This window comes from Astyanax mexicanus, chromosome 8 (assembly GCF_023375975.1).
Source record: "Astyanax mexicanus isolate ESR-SI-001 chromosome 8, AstMex3_surface, whole genome shotgun sequence".
In the NCBI taxonomy this organism is placed as follows: Eukaryota; Metazoa; Chordata; class Actinopteri; order Characiformes; family Acestrorhamphidae; genus Astyanax; species Astyanax mexicanus.
Window position 1 is genome coordinate 55,018,093 of NC_064415.1, and position 26,413 is coordinate 55,044,505.

General features: G+C 38.9%; 2 protein-coding genes across 2 annotated transcripts in view; both read left to right on the plus strand.

Moving 5' to 3' along the window:
- The first annotated feature begins 408 nt into the window (after positions 1-408).
- ddr2b (discoidin domain receptor tyrosine kinase 2b) lies at positions 409-16,703 on the plus strand. Its single transcript, XM_022677865.2, has 16 exons — positions 409-496; positions 5,009-5,111; positions 5,756-5,987; positions 6,222-6,369; positions 6,803-6,905; positions 7,338-7,521; positions 8,183-8,423; positions 9,259-9,321; positions 9,521-9,657; positions 10,530-10,731; positions 11,497-11,723; positions 13,043-13,164; positions 13,332-13,532; positions 13,828-14,062; positions 14,166-14,315; positions 14,972-16,703. Exons 1-16 carry the CDS (start codon positions 427-429, stop codon positions 15,116-15,118), a joined length of 2,565 nt encoding a protein of 854 aa, XP_022533586.2. The 5' UTR covers positions 409-426; the 3' UTR covers positions 15,119-16,703.
- A 1,818-nt stretch (positions 16,704-18,521) lies between these two features.
- Positions 18,522-26,413, plus strand: part of xpr1b (xenotropic and polytropic retrovirus receptor 1b) — a 38,392-nt gene continuing 30,500 nt past the window's right edge. The window contains exon 1 of the mRNA XM_007250693.4: positions 18,522-18,972. Coding sequence (XP_007250755.3) covers positions 18,904-18,972 — 69 coding nt within the window. The 5' untranslated portion in view covers positions 18,522-18,903. The remainder of the gene's footprint in view (positions 18,973-26,413) is intronic.

Sequence of the window (26,413 nt, forward strand, 5' to 3'; positions counted from 1 at the left end):
TTTTTGGGAAAATTAAAGGCTATTAAGTGCGCCTTATAGAGGGAATTCTCTTTTGGAGAGAATTCAGTTTCCAGAATTCCGTGTTATGGGCCCTTTTAAAGAAGAAGCAGCACACAGAGGGATTTTTACACACGTGAGTGTCAATGCTAGATGGAGAGTGGGAACACCCCCACAACCTTCCAGCCAACAGCAGCTCTGTGGTCAGATCCTGGCCACTGATGAAGGGATACAGGATGGATAACACCAACTGTGTATCAGCAGGTCAGCCACAATCTCTAGACCAGACCGTAAACCAGAGACTCTGCAAAGGGGTCTCTACTAAAGTGGCCAGCGAGTGTAAATGTTAAATGTTAAATAATGCGCCTGTACTTTACTCTTGGTAACTGTTGGATTGTTTTCATTTACAGGCATAAAAATCAAGGCAAGATGATCTGGATGCGATGGCATATCTTCTTGGTCATCCTCTCTGGAGCTGTGAGGTCACAGGTGAATCCAGGTAAGAGCTGAACACTCTAGGGACATACTACAGGTATATTATGAATGAATTGGGCAAATACTACCATATGTTTATAAGTATCAATTTTATATAATGCAAAAAGTTTTAAGAGTTCAGAAATCAATATTTGGTGGAATAACCCTGGTTTTTAATCACAGTTTTTTTCATGTATCTTGGCATCATGTTCTCCTCCACCAGTCTTACACACTGCTTTTGGATAACTTTATGCTGCCTCACTCCTGGTGCAAATTTTCAAGCAGTTCAGCTTGGTTTAACGGCTTGTGATCATCCATCTTTCTCTTCGTCTCTTCAAGTCTGGTCTCTTGTTAATAGACTTTTCCTCACTATTAGAAAATGTTTAGAACGGTCATAAAAAGTCAAAAAAAGTCAAGAACTATCACACAGTGGATCAACACCAGCAGATGACATGTCTCTCCAAACCATCACTGATTGTAGAAACTTCACACTAGACCTTGATTTACAAATAAAATGCAAAATTTACTGATAATCAGTAATGGTTTTACCATCAGCTGTTTGACTACAAGCACTTTGTAACTCATTTTTGAGGGTGGGAGGGTTGGTGGGTAGTCTTACAATGTTCTGCATGTACTATTTTTCTATAAATTAATTTTTTTAACACCAAAACATTCTCCTAAGTTCTCTGGCATTGACAGGAAACTGCATGTTTGTTACTAATGGGTGTGAGGTAGCTACCAGAGGCTTTAAACACCCCAGACATCTGTTTCCCTTCACCAACACCATTAACAAATCTGACCGAATATACTCTGAAGAACTTTGGAGGAAATTTGTAAAACTGTCTTTGAGAATAATAAATAGCTAAAATACCAAAAAAGATGCAGAGCTTTCAGACCTTAAATAATACAAAGAAAACATTTTATATTCAATTTATATTCATACAGTTTTAAGAGTTTAGAAATCAAAATTTGATAGAATAACCCTGGTTTTAAATCACAGTTTTCATGCATTTTGGCATCATGCTCTCCTCCACCAGTCTTACACACTGCTTTTGGAAAGCTTTATGCCTTTACTCCTGGTGCAAAGATTCAAGCAGTTCAGTTTGGTTTGATGGCTTGTGATCATCCATCTTCCTCCTGATTATATTCCAGAGATTTTTTTAATTTGGTAAAATCAAAGAAACTCATCATTTTTAAGTGGTCTCCAGAGCTGTATATTGTTATATTGTTTTGTCTTGCCTCATCACACCCTCTAGTCTTTTTGATTCTTAAAGCCCAGGTTAAGACCCTCTCTAGCCACAGCTTGACAGTAGGCATTCTCTAGAGAGTCTAAAAGCTGTTTGTGTGAATATAAACACCTGTTTTAGTGGCTGAAATCACAAGGCAGAGGGAGTATTTTGATAGTTTATACCTCTAGAACCTTTTGAACCCATGCACAGTGAACTCTGTGTTGATGTTAGCTCTCTCTACATGTGATCTTAGAGGTTATATTTGTGTGGAAAAGGTCTTACGACTGGCATCCATTGAAGAATTTCTAGTAGAAGCGGTCGTTTGTCTATGCAGCTCTCGCAGTGGGCTGATGCTCTAGTGGTTTTTAAGGCCGGGGACTGGAACAGGGCAGTCATTCACGCTGAGCCGGTTCGTAGAGGAGCCTGCACTGGGGGGTCTGGTGTCTGTTTGAAATGCCAAGGCCAACAAGGCTGATGGGGTGACAGAGTTCTGCATTCATTTACAGCACTTGGTCTTTTCCAACCACTGCTTTTAGGACAGTATGATTTGATGGACTTGAATTGAGTTATAGCCCTTCTATAAGTAGATGATTCAACCACTGGTAAAGAAGTTTAAATCACCTGCCACTGTGCAAAGGGCATAGTTCCTATTACAGTGGTTCCTAACCCTGGTCATGTCCTACACATTTTAGTGTTTACACTGCATTTAACACATCAAATCCAGATACCCACATAAATAACAAGCCATTCCTGAGTTGACTATAGTTTCTTCATCCAGCTAAGTAGTTAAATATCAAGTATCTTAAATGGTTTTCCATTGATCGGTTTCTCCGGCAGTCAATCAAGTCTTGCATGACTGTTTTAGTGGTCAACCAAGTCCTGCAAGTTTTTTTCCTTGACAAACCAAGTCTTGAATGGTTGTTTCTATGGCCTACCAAGTCCTGAATGATTGTTACATTGGTCTACCAAGTGTTGAATGGATGTTTTATTGGTCTAACAAGTCTTTTCCTTGGTAAACCAAGTCTTGAATGGTTGTTTCATTTGCCTAATAAGTCTTGAATAGTTTTTACATTGGTCTACCAAGTGTTGAATGATTGTTTCATTGGTCAACCAAGTCTTGAATGGTTTTTACGTTGGTCTACCAAGTCTTGAATGGTTGTTTCATTGGTCTACCAAGTCTCGAATGGTTTTTACGTTGGTCTACCATGTGTTGAATGGTTGTTTCATTGGTCTACCAAGTCTTTAATGGTCTACCAAGTCTTGATTTGTTGTTTCATTGGCCTAGCAAGTCTTGATTGGTTGTTTCATTGGTCTACCAAGTCTTGAAAGGTTCCTCCAGTGGTCAATCAAGTCTTGCATGACTGTTTCAGTGGTTAACCAAGTTGTGCATGTTTGTTTCATTGGTCTATCAAGTTTTGAATGGTGGTTTTATTGGTCTACCAAGTTTTGAATGGCTTCTTCAGTAGTCAGTCAAGTCTTGAATGATTGTTTCAGTGGTCAACCAGAGTTTGCATGGTTGACTTATTGTTCTGCCAGGTCTTAAATTATTATTTCTTTAGTCTTCCAGACCCTGTTTGGCTGTTGTTTGTATTTTTGCTGCATTTTGTACATTAGAGTTTAGTTTCTTTATGAAAGCTAATCATCATTTATATAATCATCATTATATAAGAAACATGCAGCAGAATGTATTTTCTCTTTACCAGTGAGTTGATTTCTCCAAGAGAATTCCATCTCCCTGAGCTTGTCTCTCTAGGCTTTTCCTAGCCGGGGTATATAAAGGCCCTCTGTGTCCATATAGAGGCCTCCTGAAAGGGGCTGGGTGGTATTTGGGTATTTACTTTTAGGGTGGGGATCCAAGCAGCAAAGCCTGCTTATTCACCTTCATGCTGTAAGCTCCTAGAGAGCAGCTACACCTTATTTCACTACTAAAACAAACTCACCCACTCTACCTCACCTCTGTTTTTAAAGAATCCAAATAATCCTATTTACCATCATCTAAAATGCACTAGATCAGTTAAGACATGTTTGATGTTATAAATGTGATTCTTAACAAAATTCGATGTTCAAAAAGACTACAACCTGTTTTTATATATATATATATATATATATATATATATATATATATATTTTTTTTTTTTTTTTTTTTTTTTAATGTATTTATACAAAACAGTGTGTATGTTTTCATTTTTATATTTCTCCACTAATTAGATTTAGGTAAGGTAATAAAACCTTATCTGATCTAATATACATGTATGTGCATACATTTAAAATATAAAACGTAGTTCTGACTTCCTTACATAGTTTATAAAAAAGGACTTTTACAGAATATTTATTTTAAGGCATGTTTTTGGTAATTTTGTAAAATATAGTGCCACTATATCATGCACAAAACAAAAATCAATTTACATTTTTTCTGTAAGTCATTTGTCATTTTCCATGTTTTACGATTAATTATAAAAAATCCAATCAAAATGTTCAAAAAATATTTTTTTTTGCATTGATTTCCACTGAAAATTAAAAGGTTGCTATTTTGAAGAAGTGCAGTATCAGTCAAAAGTTTCGACACCTTAAATTCAGTGTTTTTTTTATTATTTAAAAATTGTCTGCATTGTAGATTATTACTAAAGTCATCCAAACTAGTTTAAAGTTATCCAACTAAAAAAGCCCTATCTGAGTAATGGTCTAATCCATATTATGACAAGAACTACTCAACTAATTAAAGAAAAGAATCAGTCATCACAGAAATCAATCTGAAAAAAGAACTTTAAAAGTATCCTCAAATGCAGTCACTGCAAAGACCAACAAAAACATTATGATGAAACTGGCTCTCATCAGGAAAGGGAGACCAAGTGCGTGCTCGGAGGAAAGCGCAGCAACTTGGTTCTGATACATCAGCTCACAGACGCAGCCTTGTAATGATCAACATCACCCTAGGAATGATGAGGGGAAAGACTGCCATCTACCAATTGTGGTCTCTCAGGGCTCCGGCAGCTGATGGCAAGCTGCATGACTGAGTGTGGAAGATGCTCCAGAGATGCGGTTAGCACGATGCTAATTCAGAAATTAGACATTTCTGTTATAGAAACTAAACTCTGGCGATCCTCCTACACAGTAAATCCACCAGCATTCGGTTGAATCAGAACTTAGAGTGATGAATGCTGTCAGAAGTGGCTTAAGGCTGTTGATGTTCCCGTGATTCATCAGTGTCAGCGATGTATTTTATCTGTTGCCGCTAGCATGCTGTGAGAGTGTGTTTTGTACTGATCTCCCTATAGTTGAATATGTGTGTGTGTGTGTGTGTGTGGTAGGGGTATGCAGATATCCTCTGGGGATGACTGGCGGCAAGATTCAGGATGAGGATATTTCTGCCTCCAGTCAGTGGTCGGAGTCAACCGCAGCTAGATATGGCAGGCAAGTATATATACACACATAAACACACATATTCCATCAAGTTACTATATAGTGTTACTTTATTTCAGTAATTCAGTTGATCTATTTTAAGCGTTCATTTCTTTTATTGTTGATGATTATGGCTTACAGCCAATGATAACCCAAAAATCAGTGTCTCAGAAAATTAGAATATTATATAAGAGCAATTGGTACTTTTAGCAGTGTTGGTAGTGTGCCAAGTCCTGCTGGAAAATGAAATCTGCATCTCCATAAAAGTTGTCAGTAGCAGAGGGAAGAATGAAGTGCTGTAAAATTTTGTGGGAAAACAAAACTGCACTGACTTTAGGCTTGATAATAAAACACAGTGGATCAACACCAGCAGATGACATGTCTCTCCAAAACATCACTGATTGGTGGAAACTTCACACTAGACCTCAAGCAGCTTGGACTGTGTGTCTCTCCACTCTTCCTCCAGACTCTGCTCCCTTGATTTACTTTAAATGACATGTAAAATTTACTGATGATCAGTGATGGTTTGGAGAGACATGTCATCTGCTGGTGTTGATCCACTGTGCAGATTTCATTTTCCAGCAGGACTTGGCACACTGCCCACACTGCCAAAAAGTACCAATTGGTCTTATATAAAATATAAAAATTTTCTAAAGGCTTGACTTTGATGATGGAGATGGTGCCTGGTGCCCAGACGTGGTGGCAGAAGCGAAAAGCCTGAAAGAGTTCCTGCAGATTGATCTTCGCACGCTGCACTTTGTCACGCTGGTGGGCACCCAGGGGCGCCACGCCGATGGCATGGGAAATGAGTTCGCCCAGAGCTACAGGATAAAGTATAGCCGGGACGGCGTCCGCTGGGTATCCTGGCACGACCGAAACGGTGGTCAGGTGAGGACACCAAACAGGTGAAGGTACTGACTGATGTAGAGAAATTGGGTGATCAATCACACTTGTGTTAAAGATAATTTACACTAATCTGATTTTTTTTACCAAAGTATTGTATGTTTTTATTACTTTTCTATTGTTATTGGCCAATTACTAGTATGCCTTAATTGTTTTTATTGGTTGTTAATGGTTGAAGCTCTTTATTTTCTCTCACCGTCACACCTTCCTTATACTCAGGTCATCGATGGAAACAAGAACCCTTATGAAGTTGTGCTGAAGGACCTGGAGCCGCCCATCATCGCACGTTTCGTGCGCTTCATGCCTGTGTCTGACCCCTCCATGACCGTGTGTATGAGGGTGGAGCTTTATGGATGTGAATGGCTAGGTCAGGGTTTGTCTTATTACAATCATTGATACACAAATCAGTTCAGCCTTATAAATCTACTTAGAATAAGTATAAACAGCTTATAAACTGATTATAAACTGCTAACATACTAGCTATTAATTTTAATTACAACTGCAAAAAAAAAGTGTTTGTTACCTATCATATGTATGATTTTTACTTGATTTCAGACAGTATGAACGCAAGATTTTTCTATCTTCTTTTGTCTGCTTCATTTCATTGTTGATATAACCATGTCAAGAAGCAGCGTCAACTGAGGAAAAGAATTGTGCAGATTGAAATCAGCAACAATCCCAACTCACAAACATATTTTCCATAATGTGCCCCTCTAGTTCCAGCTTTTGCACTTTTCTTGTTTCTTGTTGTCCTGTAAAGCAGCTAATTTACGGATTTTTTTATTTCTCCTCTGTTGCAGATGGTCTGGTGTCCTATAGCGCCCCTGTAGGCCAAGAGATGACTTTTCAAAACCTGCATGTTTACCTGAATGACACTGTCTACGATGGTACCGTGGATCACAGGTGAATACTGCACTTCATAAGTGTGGCAAGACTTATTTGTGAAGTTTAAAAATGTCTCAATGGAGAAAAAACGTGAAACCTATATTATTTAGATGTATTACACACAGAGTGATCTATTTTAAGTGTTTAATTATTTTATTGTTGATGATAATGGCTTACAGCCAATGAAAACCTGAAAAACAGTGTTTCAGAAAATTAGAATATTATATAAGCCCAATTGGTACACATTGGCCAAGTCCTGCTGGAAAATGAAATCTGCATCGCCATAAAAGTTGTCAGCAGCGGAAAGCATGAAATTCTGGAAAACCACACATGGAGATTCAAGGCTCTCTCTTTTTTTAGTTCTTTATACACTATTTATTGAGCTTATCCATTGGATATGATTGGAGCAGCAGGCTGCTTTATATCTAAACGTTCTGCTCTATCTCTCAGTATGACAGAAGGTCTTGGTCAGCTGACTGACGGAAGCTGGGGTTTGGATAATTTCACTCAAAGCCAAGTGTATGGCGTCTGGCCCGGATACGACTACGTAGGCTGGACCAACGCCAGTTTCCCCAGTGGATCTGTGGAGATGGTGTTCGAGTTTGACCGCGTCCGGAACTTCACATCCATGAAGGTCAGTCTTTTCCAATTGAAATGAGTGAATCTATTACTCCCTTTTTAAAGGTCTAAAGAACCTTCAAAAAGTTTCCTTTTTGCCAGTTTAAAAGACCTTCTCAACCACACACCTAATTTACATGAATCTTTATGAAATATTGTCCTTGATCTGACACTATTGGTGGCCTTTAACAAGCTTTTGGCAGAATTCTGGTTGGATATTGAACCGTCTTCTTGGCAGGACTGCTAAAGTTAAATGAAATGCATTGGTTTTCTGGCATGGACTCAACTTTTAAGCACAGTGCACATATTTGAGACCAGGACTTTGGGAAGGCCATTCCAAAAGATTAATGCTAGCTTGTCCACTCCACAACCACCTCACACCTTGGATGTGGTTTGGGGTCACTGTCTTGATGAAATACGAATTTAATCAAATGGTGATGCTTTGAGTTTATGATGTAAAATGTTATGGTTGTCCTACCTTCATATCATTCCATCTGCTTTGTACAATGTACCAGTTCCACTGGCAGCAAAGCAACTCCAGAGCATGTAACTACCTGCACCATGCTTAACAGTTGGTACAGTGATCCTGAGGTTAAGTAAGTAGTCGAACAGTGTCAGGGTTTCAAAAAAAGCAGATAGTGACTGTAAATGACACAAATTACTCTCCGTCCTTTCAGGTCCACTGCAATAACATGTACACTTCAGGGGTGAGAGCATTCCAGCAGGCTGTTTGCTACTTCCGCTCGGAATCGGACTGGGAAGCCAGGCCTGTTTCTTTCAAACCTGAAGCAGATAATACCAATACAAGTGCACGTTTCGTCACAGTGGCCCTTGGGCATCGCATGGCCAGTGCCATCAAGTGTCGATTTGCATTCAGCGATGCCTGGATGATGTTCAGCGAGATTGCTTTCCAGTCAGGTAACAAGCTCTATATATACATATATATTCATTTACTTCACTTTCTTCTTTCTTTTTTAACCAAATTTCACAAAAATCATCTTGTTAATGCATCGAAAACAAGGTGTTGACTTACACTGCCTGGCCAAAACAAGTCTTCACCTGGATTTAAGTAAGTAAATGATGTGGGGTTGATGCTGCAGTTGGTCTGCAGGTTTAGGTTCAGCAACAGTATGTGCTGAAAGAATGAGTCAGGAGCTGACTATCTGAATATACTGAATATAGACCAGGTTATTCCATCAATGGATTAATATTTTCTTCCCTGATGGCACGGCCATATTCCAAGATGACAATGCCAGGATTCATGGGGCTGGAATTGTAAAAGAGTTCAGGGAGCACAAGATCATCATTTTTACACATGGATTGAGAGAGAGTTCATCACAGAGTCCAGACCTTAACCTCATTGAGAATCTTTGGGATGTGCTGGATGGAGAAGAGCTGCTTTGTGCAGTGGTCAGACTCTACCATCATCAATGCTGCTGCAAGATCTTGGAGAAAAATGAATAAATTAATGCAAAACTGGATTGAAATAAATCTTGTTACATTGCAGAAGCTTATTGAAACACGAAATGATGCCACAGTGAATGCGTGCATCAATCAAAGCTAAAGGTGGTCCAACAAAATATTAAAGTGTGTGATCTTTTTTTTTTCGGCCAGGCAGTGTATATTTTCTCCATCTCTTGATTTGGTTCAGTTATAGACACATAATCAATGGTGTTTCAAATAGTGGATAGTATGAATACATGTTAAGAGCACTGCTTAATTAATGCATGCATCTTTTTTTTCCCAAACCCAGGGACAGCAGTGTACAACACCTCTCTAATTCCTCGGAAACGAGGCCACCCAAGTGCACACCCCGGTGAGTTGCAGAGGATTGCTGGCATTAGATATTAGACGCATTCATTATGAATCTGTCCTCAAGAAACCAGACACATGCTGCCCTCTGCTGGTAATGTTACACAACAAACTACTAAAACCATTCTAGTAACCATTCATGTTTTTTTTCATGTTTGTTCATCTTCTTTTCACGTCTTTTTGTCTTGTCATGTCTTGTCTAGGAGGTGACCCCACACACAAGATTGATGACAGTAACACACGCATCCTCATTGGCTGCTTGGTGGCCATAATTGCCATCCTGCTGGCAATCATTGTCATCATCCTCTGGCGACAGGTCTGGCAGAAGATGCTTGAGAAAGTGGGTATAATAGATAACATAATAGAGCTTCAGTGTCTTTATTTTTCAATAAAAGCTGAAATAAAAATGGAAAATACCTTATTAATTTGTATCAAACTAAAAGCTTTTTACAAAACAATTATTATTGTGTTACACATTATATTACAGCATATGGACCACAAACATTGGAGAGGCATACCTTCCTTAGCTAGTAAGCATATCATTACCAAAGTAAACTAATAAATTTACGTCAGATTTTAATAGATTTTGTTTCTAATTTTTATCCCATTACCCAACCCACTCATTAGCACTCCCCCTATCATTAGAAATGCCCCAACCCAAGGAGAGTGAAGACTAGCAGACTAGTCAGACTCCGCCTCTTTTTGAACTGCTGCTGATGCAGCATTGCTGAATAGCATCATAGCGCTAACGCTCGGAGGAAAGCGCTGCGACTCAATTTTGATACATCAGCTCACAGACGCAGCCTTATGCTGATCCACATCACCATCTACCCACCCAGAGAGAGCAAGGCCAATTCCGCTCTCTCAGGGCTCTGGCAGCTGATGGCAAGCTACATGAACAGGATTCGAACCGGCGATCTCCTGATCATAGTGGCAGCTCTTAGCTTGATAACTTTACTGGTGTAGTAAAAATTCTGATTAAACCTTAATAGAGAACAGTAATAGTGACAAGTTCACACAAACCTCTTCTCATTCGATGTGTTTTCTTTTTTATTAAATTATAAATTTAATACTGAACACATTAAAGCTCTACATGAACACATGCAAAATTATTCTGTAAACAAAAAGTGTACATCCAATCACAGTACAGTACAGTGTTCTAGCTACATTGTAGAATAATCATTTAGGAATAAAGTTTATAATCTGTTACAGACCTCACGCCGGATGTTGGACGATGAGCTGACGGCACGTCTCTCAGCCCATAGGGAAGCCTTCGCCCATCGCCACTCCTCCATCTCCAGCGACGCTGAATCCACCTCTACGTACGAGAGGGTCTTCCTGCTGGGGTCTGACTATCAGGAGCCCACCCAGCCGTTACGAAAGGCACCAGAATTTCAGGCTACAGAAAACCTTGGTGAGGAGGACAACAGTTCTAATCTTATTCCACTGTATGGTTCATATCAGAGATAGTACAATAATAAAAAAAAAAGAAAAAACATATACAACTGAATAAAAGAACAGATTGAACACACCAACACGTGTGAGAGTGAGAGTGAGAGTGTAAAGACTGTGGAGACTGGGCATGAGGCAAAATGTTAGAGGTAGACTTCTTTATTTTTAAAAGCAATGAAAAAGATTTCTTGTAATTCCTAAAGAGCCTCTAATCCCTAAAACACATATTTTTCTATTAATACATGTAGGTTCCTTTGAAATAATTAAAACATCCCAGTCTTGCTAATATTTGTCTAAACGCTTTAATTTTGGTCATTTCCGCCTCTGCAGAGCCCTCTCTGGTTCAAATGTGCTATAGGCGTGGATGAGGTTTCCATGTACGTTGGTACCCACCCAGAAAGAGAACAAGTCCAATTGTGCTTTCTCTCTCTCAGGGCTACGCCAGCTGATGGCAAGCTGCATGACCGGGATTCGAACAAGATCAACTTCCGATCATAGTGGCAGTGCACTGCAAATACAGTTTGCTATCATAGGACACTTTTAAGTGATCATAAATAGATTTATGGGCACCTTTTATAGCTAAAAACATTAGCAGCCATGGAAGCCTGACTTTTGTGTTTATTGTTACATACATTTTGTACAAATATAAATATCTTCCAAGCTTTGCTTTGGTTCTCCTTGGACGTGTGAATTTATGCTACAGTTGAATTGATTGATTGTGTTACAGCAGTGATCGATGCCTCCCCTGATGAACCTCCAAACAACTCTACAGAAGAAGTCCCTCATTACGCAGAGGCAGACATAGTGAACCAGCAGGAGGCTGTGAGCAGCCCAGGATATTCAGTCACTGCAGTTCCTGTCCCGCTGCCGCCGGGTCGGGACGGAGCTCTGGAGGAGTTCCCCAGAGAGAAGCTGACATTTAAAGAGAAGCTGGGAGAAGGCCAGTTCGGAGAGGTCAGTGAGGAGGTCCAGTTAGATCAGCTAAACAAATAGCACACAAACAAAATGCTTTGCAGATGTGATCTGCTGTTGATGCTCCAACAGATCTAGCCAGTTAAAGAAATAGACAAAAAAATGTATAAGTAAATGTACACAAAAATAGTTAACCTTTAAGACATGTTTGATGTCTGCTGACAACAAAGAAGCAATGGAAGCTTAGCTATACCACTCCAATTAGGATCTTATAAAGCCCTATCTGGGTGGGATTAGTTTCTCAGGGGGTCATAAGGTAATGTTTTCTTTTATGAGAGGGTCCTCTGCGATTTTATTCCTATCCAGAACGAACATGTATGTGTTTTTCTTAGACGTCTTCTGAGAAAATTACAGGCGGTAATTTTGTAGTCCCGTCCGGACGCACAAGTTTCGTGTCCTCGCATTTAATAAAATAGCTTTTTGTTCACAGCCACGCACCATAATTACACTTTAAGCGCTTGGGCGTTTCCACGGAGATCCACGTAAACACAGCAGCGAGTGGAAATGGAGGAGCTACTGAACTGAGCATGATGTCACGTGACTGAGAAAGCCAAAAAAAAAAAAAATCACTGGTCCTTCTTTTTTTTACACTGAGTAGAAGTGTGAAATATTTTTCACAGACGTCCACCTAAGAAACTAATCCCTTCCAGATAGAATTAATTCTGCATTTGATTGAAACCTTTTTCTAAAAGTTTTCCAAGTAATAATTTCATCTGGAATGCCACACAGGTTTTACTTCCTGCTAGGAAAGTCAGAATTTCCAGAGTCTCTCCAACACCAAGTTTAGAATCCAAGATGGCTGCACTGCACATCAACCGTAGTAAAAGGAGCCATATTAAACAGTTTACTATTTCTCTTCTATCTATTTGTGTCACTAAATCGTTAAATCATTAATTCGTACACACAGAAGTTTCCAACTTCTATCTGTGGACATATGTTGTCATGGGTTTGGATGTGCAAAACGTCCTATAAAAATGTTTTTATCAACTTGTTTTTCTAATAGTGATAACTTAAAGTGATATCTCTAATAGTGATGCTATAAATGATATCTTGAGGCATCTTGGGAACAGTGGGACATACACTATAATGCCAAAAGTAATTAAGTATTCCAAATCATTCAACCACAGGTGTATAAAACCAACCACCTAGTCATACAGACTGCTTCTATAAAACATTAGTGAAAGAATGGGTCAGTGATATTATAACACAGTGGGACACAGAAGCGACTGGGAATGACAGCATCTTTCCAGCATGTGTAGGACAAAAAAAAATCTTCCATTTAGTAAAGTTTTTTGCTACAGGTTCACCTATGTGAGGCCAATGGAATGCAGGATTTTATGAAGGAGGATGAGGATGGTGTTGAAAATGAACCCATTTTGGTCGCTGTAAAGACCCTAAGAGAAGATGCAACAAAAAACACAAGGTACATTCTTAATATATATATATATATATATATATATATATATATATATATATATAATATATATATATATATATATACACACACACAACTGCAGTTCAGAGCTTGTCTGATGTCAGTATGGATGACACAATATTGTTAGATAAAGAATTCTTATTTTTATTGGTCAGAAATGACTTTTTAAAGGAGATCAGGATCATGTCAAGGTTGAGGGACCCCAACATCATCCGCCTGCTGGCTGTGTGTGTGGAGAGCGACCCGCTGTGTATGATCACAGAGTACATGGAGAACGGAGACCTCAACAAGTTCCTCTCTCGCCATAAACTTCAGGATTCTGGAAAAGAGCAGAAAGACACGTTGTCCACCATAAGGTCTGTCTGCTGGGTTAAAATGCTTTTGCCAGTTTCTTAGCTTCTCCTGTTTTTGGGTTGCTCAGTCAAACTTATTCTGATCTAATTGTATTTGCTAGTATTTCACTGTTAAAATCCACAGATACCTATTCATCTATAGATGCCTATTCACACTGAAGTCATAAGGAGTGTTGTAGAGATACTATACTATCAAATATGGATTAGATTTTTTTTAAGTTTCAAGTTTTGTTCATTTGATGTAAGTGCACTCTTGTGCAGAACATATTGAACTGCTATAATCTGGTTCTCCTTGCAGTTACAGCACACTGATCCGCATGGCCACTCAGATCGCCTCTGGAATGAAGTATCTGTCGTCCCTCAACTTCGTTCACCGGGATCTGGCCACCCGCAACTGTTTGGTCGGGACGAACTACACCATCAAAATCGCTGACTTCGGCATGAGCAGGAACCTGTACCGCGGGGACTATTACCGCATCCAGGGCCGAGCTGTGCTGCCCATCCGCTGGATGTCCTGGGAGAGCATTCTCCTGGTAAGACTCTCTGGGAAAGCTGGGAGAATAGAAATGACTGTTTTTGACTGTTATCTGCTGTGTTGGGTCTTGTCTGACTGCACTACTGTCATTTTGATTCCAGGGTAAGTTCACCATGGCCAGTGATGTGTGGGCCTTTGGGGTGACTCTATGGGAGACCCTCACTCTGTGTAAGGAGCAGCCCTACTCACAGCTCTCCGATGATCAGGTGATCGAGAACACTGGGGAGTTCTTTCGAGACCAGAACAAGCAGGTATACCTCACAGCCCTGTTTCAGTCTCTCAATTGACATACGCTACTGCATACTGTGTGGTAGAACTTTCATTTATTAAGGTAGAACAGCTGGCTTTCCAAACCATCACTTCACACTAGTGAAGCAGCTCAAGCAGCTCTCCACTCTTCCTCCAGACTCTGGTCCCTTGATTTCCAAATGAAATGTAAAGTTTGCTGGTGTTGATCCACTGTGTTTTATTAATCAAGTCTAAGGTCAGTGCAGTGTTTTCCGGAAAAATCTTACAGCTTTTTGTGCTACTCTCTGCTAACAACTTTTATGGAGATGAGGATTTCATTTTCCAGCAGGACTTGGAACACTGCCCACACTGCCAAAAGTACTAATTTCTCATATATAATATTCACATTTTCTGAGTCAGAGATTTTTGGGTTTTTATTGGCTGTAAGCCATAATCATCAACAAGAAAATAAATAAATGCTTAAAATAGATCACACTGTGTGTAATACATCTATATAATATAAACATTTTTAACTGAATTACTGAAATAAAGTAACTTTTTAATGATATTCAAATTTTTTTGAGACGATATAAAAATCACCATCCTTAAATACTTTATTATGGTCAATGTCTCATTTCTCCTAAAGATGGCAGTGCTGAGTTGTGTTTATCTTTGACAGGTTTATCTCCCACGGCCTGCCTGCTGCCCTGATGCAGTTCACAGCCTCATGCAGAGCTGCTGGAGGAGGAACGCCAAGGAGCGGCCCAGCTTCCAGCACATCCACAGCACCCTGCTGCAGCACCAGGCTGACCTGGACATGGACTGATGGAACTGAACTGATGGACCAATGGCTCTTACAAGCACAATCACATACAGTATTTTCATCTCCTTAAGATGTTAGCCCTGAATTATAGCCCAGATGCATGCTGGTGTCCAGCTTTGTGTAATAAATACTGATTTTGTTTTTGTTTTTTTATACAGTGAATGTTAATAAAAATCTGAGCATTTAACTAAGAATTGTACAGAATTAAGGGCCGGCTGTAAAAATGTTTATGTTTTTTTGTTTTTTCATTTTATTTGAATATATTTTGATTTGTCTGATACTTAGGCTTTGCATTTTAAAAAGCATCGTCTGACATCTGCTTAAAACAACAGCACAGACCAGCAGAAAGACATAATATCCTGGTTTGTGCTGTTGACCACACTCTAATATTTGATTGGACCGTCTTTAGCTTTGATTGCTGCATGCATTCGCTGTGGCATTGTTTCAATAAGCTTCTGCAATTCATGTTGCATTAATTTATTCATTTTTCCCCAAGATCTTGCAGCAGCATTGATGATGGTAGAGTCTGACCACTGCACAAAGCAGCTCTTCTCCATCCAGCACATCCCAAAGATTCTCAATGAGGTTAAGATCTGGACTCTGTGGTGAACTCTCTCTCAATCCATGTGTGAAAATTATGATGATCTCATGCTCCCTGAACCCTGAACTCTTTCACAATTCCAGCATCATGAATCCTGACATTCTAGTCATCTTGGAATATACCCGTTTCTTCCATCAGGGAAGAAAAAATTGATCCATTAATGGAATAACCTGGTCTATATTCATTATATTCAGGTAGTCAGCTGACCTGACTTTATGTCTTGTGTTGGCTGCTCATACTGATCATAGTTCGGAACACAATACATGCTGGTTAAGCTGGTGGAATGGTGCTGGTATGGTTCTGGTTGTCCATCATACCAGTATTCAATTTACAACAAATATAAATTAATGCTGGTTTGGTGTTGTTTTATTCAAAATGTTGGGTTGTTTTTGCTTGTGATCACCTTTTTTTTTTTTAGCAAGGTTATCTAACTTCTTTCATATTCTATAAATATGACACTGAATATAGCTTCACTTCTATTTGCAAACTATTAAACTTTCTATTGTTATTTTACTCTGCTTGAACACATCTGTAATGCCTGACATCAACAACTGGGAATACTTACCGTAGACTATTTAAGATTAACAGGTCAACCTCTTACGTAAGTGTCACACTTCACACCATGTCAGCATTTAGTCAACACTGAGGAAAATAACTTAATGGCAAACGTGTTCATTACAGTGTGAAGTAATGTGGACAAAAATGACTTTGTGTACAAAACATGATGGGTCAGGGAGTGTAAAGCATTATTTTGCAGATGTGGCCAAAAACAGGATTTAAGGGGCCCAAACAAGAGTTTAAGAGTTTACTTATGGAAACTATAAATGCTAATGCTGTATATAAATGCATTAAACTTGTTGTTTGTACCCTTGATGACCTGATGTCTTGCCCTGCACCTAATGATTGTATGTAGGCCCCAGACCCACGTTTTGCCTGACATGGATAAGAATATGAATGAATAAATGAATGAATGAATGAATGAATGAATGAATGAATGAATGTTGGTGGTACATAAATCTAGTAAAATGTTTATAAACTGTAGGAAATGCATACAAATAGCATATAGAACTTGACAATAAACAAGCCCACAATCCCATTCCAGCAGTCCTGCAACCATATTTCACTCCCTGCCCACTTTAGTTAGAAACCCCTACTTTTCCAATAAAGGATGCAGTCTTTGAAACCAACAACCACCCAAATAAGATCTATTCACCAGCAGCCTGTGGTTAGAAACTGACCAGAAATTGTGGTTGTGGGTGGTGCATGACAAATACCTGACAACAAACAGACTACAGTCTTATTGTGCACTTCTATGGTGGACCTGTGAGGAAAGTGGGCCTTATAAAGTGGACTTGTGAGCAGAAGCCCGAGCAAGGTTTGGTATGTCATCTGTGTGGATAGCTTATAAAGTGGATTTTGGTAAGTAGCTCAATTTAGGTTGAGAATGACTCTCTAGGAGCCTAAATTAAATTGACTATGGTGAACATTTTAAGGAAGGTAGGCCTTGTGAAGTTTGTATGGTGGAACTGAACTTATAATGTGGACTTATACAAGTGACACCTGTACAATGAACTTGAAAAGTAGATCTTAAAAACACGATTGATGATAGGAAGCCCTAATATGGCACCTGTATGTGATGTAGGCCTTAAAACTGGACTTGTGAGTGAAATCCCAAGGTATGTGGTGTATTGTGGCACCTATAACAGTATATGGTGGACCTATAAGGAAGGTAGACCTTTATAAATTGGCTAGTGGCCCAAGTATGGGTATCTCTATAGTGGACCACATAAAGTTGACTTGAGAGTCTATCTTAGATTTTTATTTCTTCTATTGTTGATGATTATGGCTTACAGCCAATGAAAACACAAAAATCTGTGTCTCGGATTATTTTAATATTATATAAGACCAATTGGTACTTTTGGCAGTGTGCCAAGTCCTGCTGGAAAATGAAATCAGCATCTTCATATAAGTTGTTAGCAGAAGGTAGCAAGATTTTCCCGGAAAACACAGTGGACCAACACCAGCAGATGGCATGGCTCTCCAAACCACCATCACTGAATATCAGTAAATTTTACATTTAATTTGGAAATCAAAAGGTCTTCTGTGAAGTGTCCAGTGATGATTTGGAGAGACATGCCATCTGCTGGTGTTGGTCCACTGTGTTATAACAAGTACAAAATCAGTGCAGTGTTTTTCCTGGAAAATCTTACAGCACTTTCTGCTTCCCTCTGCTGGCAACTTTTATGGAGATGCGGATTTCATTTTCCAGCAGGACTTGGCACACTGCCCACACAGCGGAAAGTACCAGTAACTTTCTGAGACACTGATTTTTGGGTTTTTATTATATATAAGCCATAATTAATAAGCAACAATAAAAGAAACAACAAGAGTTTTACATTTTTAACTGAATTGTTGAGCTATAAAGTTATAACGTACTATTTTCGTACCATTTTCATGTGGTTCCAAGCTGTTTCAAGAAAATAAAATAATAATACTAATAATAATGATAGCTACAGCTAGATAATTAGCTAAACTAGCTAAACTAGCTAAAATTGAGCTGCTTATTAAAATAACGTTAGTTAGCAAACTCGGCCTCTGGCGACAGTTTACCGGCCAGATTTAGGCTCTAACGTAACGCTACTAATTTATTCGCAACGTTATGGTATTTTTACATCGATTTCAGAAGCAAAACGACGACGTATGTCGATAAAAATACGGTAACGTCTCAACGTCTTCATGTTTTATCGTGTAGGAAAAACACTCGCCCCCTCCTCTCTCCTCTCAGCCGATGTACGTGACGGGGCGGTGACGTCACCACCTGACAACACTATGGCGGCTGCCAGAGCTTTGGGCTCCAGAAAACACACTGAGGAGAAGGCGATGTTTGAGGCTTTGTGAGGCGCTTTTCGCTTGTGGCCGACGGGCAGCCCGTTAGATAGGAAATTCACCTGATAAATGAAGGGGAAAGCGAGGGGGGTCGTTTCAGGAATATGCCGGAGGTTGGTCTGTTTCCCCGCGGTTGTGCTGGCGGAGAGCAGCGGCCGTAGCGTTCATCACGTCTGTCCGGGAGGGAGAAGCGATTTCCAGCCACTGAGGCTTTTATTTAACCCTTTATCTCGTTGAACGGCGCTAGCCTTCGTTTTCCCCGCAGAAGGAGCCGTTAACGGGCAGCAGACAACCGCACAGGATGAAATTTACCGAGCATCTGTCAGCGCACATCACTCCGGAGTGGAGGAAACAGTACATACAGTATGAGGTGAGAGCTAATGCTAACAGCAGCGGGAGGTAACAACGCTGTAGTTAACGCTCACTAGGTTAGCTTAGGTTAGCTAGCATTAAACCACACAGTGACCATGGCCTGGTTTAGATTAGACTAGGCTTTAAACTGGCATTTCAAATTTAGCCCAGTTTCAAGCTTAAATCGATGTACAGTAGACTGACTGACTGACTAACTGGGTGGCTGTGGAAGTGTCAGTCTTGGTCATTGTACCTATGTAAAACTAATAAAATACAGCTCTGTTAAAAATTAAGAGACCACTTCACTTTCTGAATCAGTTTATCTGATTTTAACGTTACTATTTATAGGTAACGTTATATGTTTGAGTAAAATGAACATTGTTGTTTTGTTCTATAAACTGTTGAAAACATCCCTCCCAAATTCCAAATAAAAATATTGCCATTTAGAGCATTTAACTTATTTGCTAAAATAACAAAAAAGAGACAGAGCTCTCAGATCTCAAATAATGCAAAGAAAACAACAAGCTCATATTCATAAAGTTTAAGTTTTAAGAGTTCCCAAATCAATAACCCTTGTTTTTAATCACAGTTTTCATGCATGTTGGCATCATGTTCTCCTCCACCAGTCTTACACGCTGCTTTGGGATAACTTTAGGCTTTACACTCCTGGTGCAAAAATTCAAGCAGTTCAGCGTGGTTTGATGGCTTGTGATCATCTATCTTTCTATCTTCCTCTTGATTATGTTCCGGAGGTTTTCAATTTGGTAAAATCAAAGAACCACATCATTTTTTAAGTGGTCTCTTATATTTTGTTGGGTTAGCCAGCTTACGTTAGCTAACTATGTGTATATCATTGTGTTCTTAGCAACTTTTCATTTTACACCATTTAATTATTTTAGACCCTGCATCCATTTCAGTGGACATCATGTATTTTCTTTATTTTTAATGTTTTGTTGCCTATAACACTATTTAAGAGCTGTTGTCCATCAGAATAGACCATGACCCAGCCAATGAACAGACTTGGTTTAGATAAACTAGGCTTTAACTGGCTAGCTTGGTTACTTTTTGGACCACATTTTAAATTTAGCTCAGTTCCAGTCTTAAATCCATGTCCAGTAGATTGACTGACTGACTGGCTGTGAAAGTGCCAACAGTACAGTACTTTCCCTAATAATTATAGCGAGAAAAATAACTATTTACCTTAGCATTTTTGTGGCATTTAGCAGATTGTTATTCAGAGTGACTTACACAAGTGCATAGTTATCCATAAAGCAAAGATCTCTATCTAGTGTGAATAGACACGCTTGCAAAGATATTCTAAGCTTAGATAATGCCAGATACAAAAGTCAACTCCAAAAGATGCACAATCCTCAACAGCTAGATAAAGTGCAAACATTGCACGTAAATGTTTTACTTTGATTTATTTGACTTTTAGGCATAGTGTAAAGTAATGAATCATGATGTTTAAAAAAATGACATTGTGATACATGTAGTCTATATTAAGTCACAGGAATTTCCACCAGATGTTTTTTTAGAGGGCAATTATCAAACATGTCATGATATTAATAATACATTAAGATTAATGTCTAAGATTGGAGTGAAATAAATGATATTAAACAGATGTAATCTGTCTCTGTGAGATATGCCCTGGTAAATGAGAACAGTGTGGTAGTTGCAGCATAACCTGTATGATTCATTTGTCACTGCACATCCTGTGATGTGACTATGGGGCATGTTCACATTGCATTAAAACAATATATTGTCCAGCCCTAGTGCTAAATAGTTGGTTTCATACTAATGCAGAGTGCTCTGAGTACTAAAAATACATAATACTGTAATAGTTTGAAGTATGATCAATCATTTGATCATACTTAGGTAGAATAAAATTAAAAAGTGCATGTTCTTAAATGTGCGTAATCAACTTAGTACTTTTTCTAATAATTGATTAAATGGCTCATATGAATTAACCATGTCATTGTTTAATGCTGGACCATTCATATAATCTGAAAAAACATACAAATGACTAGAAATAAACAAACGTGGAGACGTGATTTCTTATTCAGTTATGAGGAACCACAACATTTTTAAAAAGAACAAACAGCATTTTTAAAATAACTGCTTCTAAACAGCTTATTTCCAGGAATTTGGAATTTACACAGGGACGAACCCTCATTTTTGAATGAGAATCAACAAAGTAGAAAAACAATATTAGCCTGTTTATGTGGTAATGCATGATTTTCTCAATGCTGATATCCTAAACACATCATTAAAATCAATAACCTGTTTCTTCCTTCATTAAGGCCTTTCTCTTTTACCAAAATATTCAAACAGATTTAGTATCTCTTAAAGAAATAAAAATAATGCCACCAATCTAAAATCAAGAGCTCTTTTCTTTATGTTTTAACTGGGCACTTGTCTGAACTGGTTTGCAGATATTTACTGGTTTTAACAGGCTGGATGTAAAGAAACAGTTTCCCAGAAAATTGGGGAAAAGTTCACATCTGTCCAATCAGATTGGACCCACCTGAAATCCCTAACCATGCTGCCTCACATGACTAATCAGCTGAACTCTATTGATCTGGTGGAATTGATATTGTCAATATTGATCAATATTTAACCACAGTTGGCTAGCTAAGAGCAGAAACCTTTGCATTGACTACAATAGTGGAGAACAGTAGACTAAACATGCTACAAATATAGCATCTGTTTAAATATAACGTAATTTACATATCTCCTGGGACATATTTATTTAGGTTTGTAACAATGTAGAACACTGAAATATTCTGTGATACATAAAGATAAAAGCATAATAAACATGTTGGTTTATTTAAAACAGCAGACAGTGTTTATTGTTCTGAAGCATCAGTGTAAAGATTAAGTGTCACTGAAAAGTATGGTGCCAAAACCCCAGTGAACTTGAGCAGCTCGGGGGTTAAATGGGGGTGGGGGCATAGGTCACAGGAGGAGGAGGTGCTGACTGTCAGGGCTATTCATCACACTGAATAGTTAAATGATTGCCTCAGAGATTACACTTGAAACTATTTACATTTAAATCAGATTAGAGTATTGAAGTTCAGCTCAGGATTACTATTTGCTAACATTTTCAGACAATAGATTTAGATTTACATTGTGATTTCATTACAAGGCTCATTAATTGATTGTGATTTTTTGTTCTGATCGGATTTGGCTTGCCGATTCCTGTTCAGTTCTTGTTTTTGTGTGAAAATCCACACAGTATTGCAAAACAAAACACCGCAATGCGATATTAATATTCTCATACACACCTAGTAATGCAAACTAATGTTCTTAGAATGGAATGAATGCATGCAATTGTCTCCAATTGTCCAATGTCAACTTTCATAGCTTTAAAGGCCTTTTCACACCAGCACAATTTGGTTTGGTTAAACTGGACTCTGGTTTGTATCCTTAATGCGCTTCAATTGAGCAGGTGTAAAAACAGTAATCACACTCAGGTGGGGATCAAAACAACCACACCACCTTCACTAGCTGGTCTCGGTCCGGTCTCAAGTCAAACTCTGGAGCGGTATAACGGTCTCGATCCGGCCCAGCTATCAAATAAACTGCTTTTATTTAAGCTAAAATGCTGATAAGGCGAAGTTTAATCTGATTTCTTAGCCAGATAACGCTAATTATCACAGCTATGAACAAACTCTGTTTCTGCTGCTCCATGCTGTTTACACGTGCGGCCTGTGCTGCGTTCACTGTTCGCAGTTGTGCGACTCCATTTACTAGGTCTACATCTGCGCTGCACGTCATGTTAAAAAAACACTGTGTTTGAAAGAGCAGCGTTTTGTGTTAAACCAGCTTCACACTGCACAGATATACGCACAGAACACAGAAGCTTCTCGCTTTATATTTAGTGTTTTGCTTTAGCGCCAGACAGCTCTGACCAATCAGAGGACACCGCATGTGTGTTCACGTGGTTTATTGTTGCCTATTTTGGTGCATTTAGGTTCGTGCCTGTGTGAAACCAAACCAAACAAATGGAGAAAACACTTCAAGTTAACAAACACAACTTATTCATACAGTGGAAACTAATTCCAGGTATGAAAACACCCAGAGAGGCATTCTGAGCTTTTGTTTTCATTTACCTCACTTTGAACAATTCCAAATTTAGGAAAAGGAAGTAAAATAAGGACTTAAGAATAATCATTTTAAATGACTCTAAATGTGTATATCTAATCATTTACTTACACTTAAGGTTGATGAATAGAATTGAACGAATCGAATTTCTTACTAGCTGTTAATAAAATTACATATCAGAAAAAAACTGAAAAAATATACACATTGTGCCACTAATTATTAATCTTTGCTCCCAAACCGCTGAACTTCTGTTTAAGTAATGTTTGACTTTAGCAGAAGCTGGATTTTTGCTGATGTGGACCAGCTGACTAAGTTATACTTGCTGAGCTGAAACCAAAAGCAGCCCAAGTGATCACTGTCATTTCTGCTGACATCCAGATTTACGGTTCCTCCCGAACAGGTTTGATTGGATTTCACAGCCCCATTCGAGAAGACGAGCTGATCTCCTCTGTTATTTCAGGTTCCCTTTGTGCTTTCTTTGTGAACCCCGTTCACGTTAGGCTAATCTCCACGTCCAGTAACATGTTGACACAGGGCTTCAAAGAGCACTGCTGGGTAGGCGACATAATTGAATTATTTCACATGGCCGCCCGTGAGGCAGTTCTACCGTAATTGACAGTGGGCACTGGCTCGGTCACAGGGCTTTAGTGCACTCCAGCTCCTTCAGGTTTAATGGCCTACACATAATGAGATTATTGCTGTCCTGACGCTTGGTAACCGATTAGTCATCACCCTCATTGAGTAAAGTGGATAGGTTACTGTCTGGGTGGATGTAGCCCACTCAGTTAATGAGAATACAAACTTAGACGTTTATGTTCTGACTCAAAATATGTGGTAAATGTTCTGCATTCGGTCTCAATCCTGGCTCAATTCAATCGGCTGCCATCCTAGGTTGATGTTTTGAGCTTTAGCCTTAGCATTAGCATAGATCCACAAAGGGGAATTGAATCGCTTGGTCCAAAATTTTGGGGAGTGGGAGTGGGAGGTGCTTAAAAGCGTCTATCACCACTGCTTAGTGATTTTGTGGGTTCAACAAAGCTAAGAGAAGCTTGTTTTATGAGGAAGTGAAAATACTGCTCATGTGTCATGGCAAATATCTTGTGGAGTACTTGTTGAGTCCATGCCTTGACAGCTCAGCTGTTGGTATCATTGGGAACTACACAATAATAAGCATTGCTTTTAGTGACACATTTACTGGTGCACACAATGACCGTAGAAAACTAACAACAAATTAATGTAGATCACATTGGTGTAGATCGCATTTGACACTAATATTAAAATTTACCAGAAAAACTGAATAGAGCCGTGTACAGAGTGTCTGTTAAAGCGACCAACAGCACATTAACACCACATGATCTCAAACATTATACAGCTCTGGGAAAGAAATTAAGAGACCACTTCAGTTTCTGAATCAGTTTCTCTGATTTTTCTATTTATAGGTATATGTTATAGGTATATGTTGAGTAAAATGAACATTGTTGTTTTATTCTATAAACCACAGACAACATTTCTCCCAAATTCCAAATAAAAATAGTAATTTAGAGCATTTATTTGCAGAAAATGAGAAATGGCTGTAATAACAGAAAATATGCAGAGCTTTCAAGTTCAAATTCATAAAGTGTTAAAAGTTTAGAGATCAATATTTGGTGGAATAACCCTGGTTTTAAATTTTCACAGTTTTCGTGTATCTTGACCTGTTCTCCTCCACCAGTCTTACACACTGCTTTTGGATAACTTTATGCCTTTACTCCTGGTGCAAAAATTCAAGCAGTTCAACTTGGTTTGATGGCTTGTGATCAACCATCTTACTCTTGATTATATTTCAGAGGTTTTTAATGTGATAAAATCAAATCATTCATAAGATAATAAATGGATCACTTTAAGTAGTCAGGAATTGAGGAATTGCTTGGCTTGATTCTAGCTTTTCTAAAAGTGATGATGGTCTTAGATATTTGTGTTAAAATGTTGATTTTTGTTTAATTTAACAGCAGAAGCCCTGCTACCTGTAGTACAGTTCAGACAGTTGTTGTTACAGGCCTATACTGTGGTCTGCAGAGTTCAGGGATATGCTGACGCCAGGCTTACACTGAGAACACTGCTAGACTTTGTTTTTCTCCCCCCTCTTACTCCTGGGTGGTTTTGGAACGCAGTAAAGTGACACCTTACTTACTCGGACAGGGAAGGTCAACAAGTATACGGGAATGGAGGTTTTTCTTGTTGTTGTTTGTGGTTTTTAGCCCTCATGTTTCTCATTTTTCCTCACCTCTCTCTCTCGTAGGGATGTCATGTTGAGTGTTCTGGGCCTCTGTAAGAGCAACAGTGATGTTGTTTTAATTAGCGTTAGCTGAGCTAGTTCTGTTCCTGTGTCTCTGCCTCTCCCTCAGCTCATCAATATTTGTTAGCGTAAGAGCTAATGAGGATTGTGAGCAGGCAGGGTATTGATGGTTGTATTGATTTCAGATAAGCAGGCTAATATGTTGCTGTTCCCTCAAACCTCAGTTTCTCACTGCATGACCTTTGACCTAGTGGCCAGCAAGGAGCTCTACTGCAGAAGAAACATGAAGGGGGCAGGAAAACAAGAAGTGCAGGCAGGGGCTGATAACCAGACCAGCGAGTCAGCATGTCTTCTCTGCGTGAGGTTCAGTTAGATAACCTTAGGGCGTTGGGTTTTTTACATATGTATATATCTACATAGTGATATTTACAGTTCAACAGTACATAAGGCCATAAAAACTTAAAAATAAATAAATCTTAATGGTTTTACCATTACCGTATTTTTTGCACTATAAGGCGCACTGGATTTTAAGGCGCCTTAAAATCCAGTGCGATTTATGAGTTTTACCAGTCAGATTGAAGTTTTAGTGAAGTTTCTCCAGCACCAAGGCTGGAGCAGTATTAGCATTAGCAGCTTGCTGTTCAGAGCCGAGTATATCGGACTGTAGCCTGCATTTACAGTGTTAAAACAAGCTACATGGGACGAACCACTAGCTGAAAGCCCTCTGGATTACCAGTGCTAACCCTGTCTAGCACTCCTGCTAACCACACTGTTAAAAATGATTGGAAATGTAAGCGTACTGTAAATAAATGGAAGCTCTTTACTCGCACAAATAAACAAAAGTTTTCAGAAGAGAAATCTGTCTAGATTACTTTGCGACACCCTTGTTGCTTACTATTGTCATTTAAAATGTGCCTTATAATTCAGTGCACCTTATGTACGAAATTAGACCAGAAAATTGACGTTCGTTGATAGCGGGCCTTAAAATAAGGTGTCCATAAAATACAGGACTTTGTGGTCTTGTTTTAAAGATCTTCTTTAGCTTTTGAGCACTAAATGTTCTGTTTTAGCAAACAGTAAA

Bases quoted from the DNA above. Each gene is read 5' to 3' on its own strand.
- ddr2b (XM_022677865.2), top strand. From the start codon at position 427: ATGATCTGGATGCGATGGCATATCTTCTTGGTCATCCTCTCTGGAGCT. The intron at 6,906-7,337 runs GTGAATACTGCA...TCTATCTCTCAG, and splicing joins GATGGTACCGTGGATCACAG to TATGACAGAAGGTCTTGGTC. The intron at 9,322-9,520 runs GTGAGTTGCAGA...TGTCTTGTCTAG, and splicing joins CCACCCAAGTGCACACCCCG to GAGGTGACCCCACACACAAG.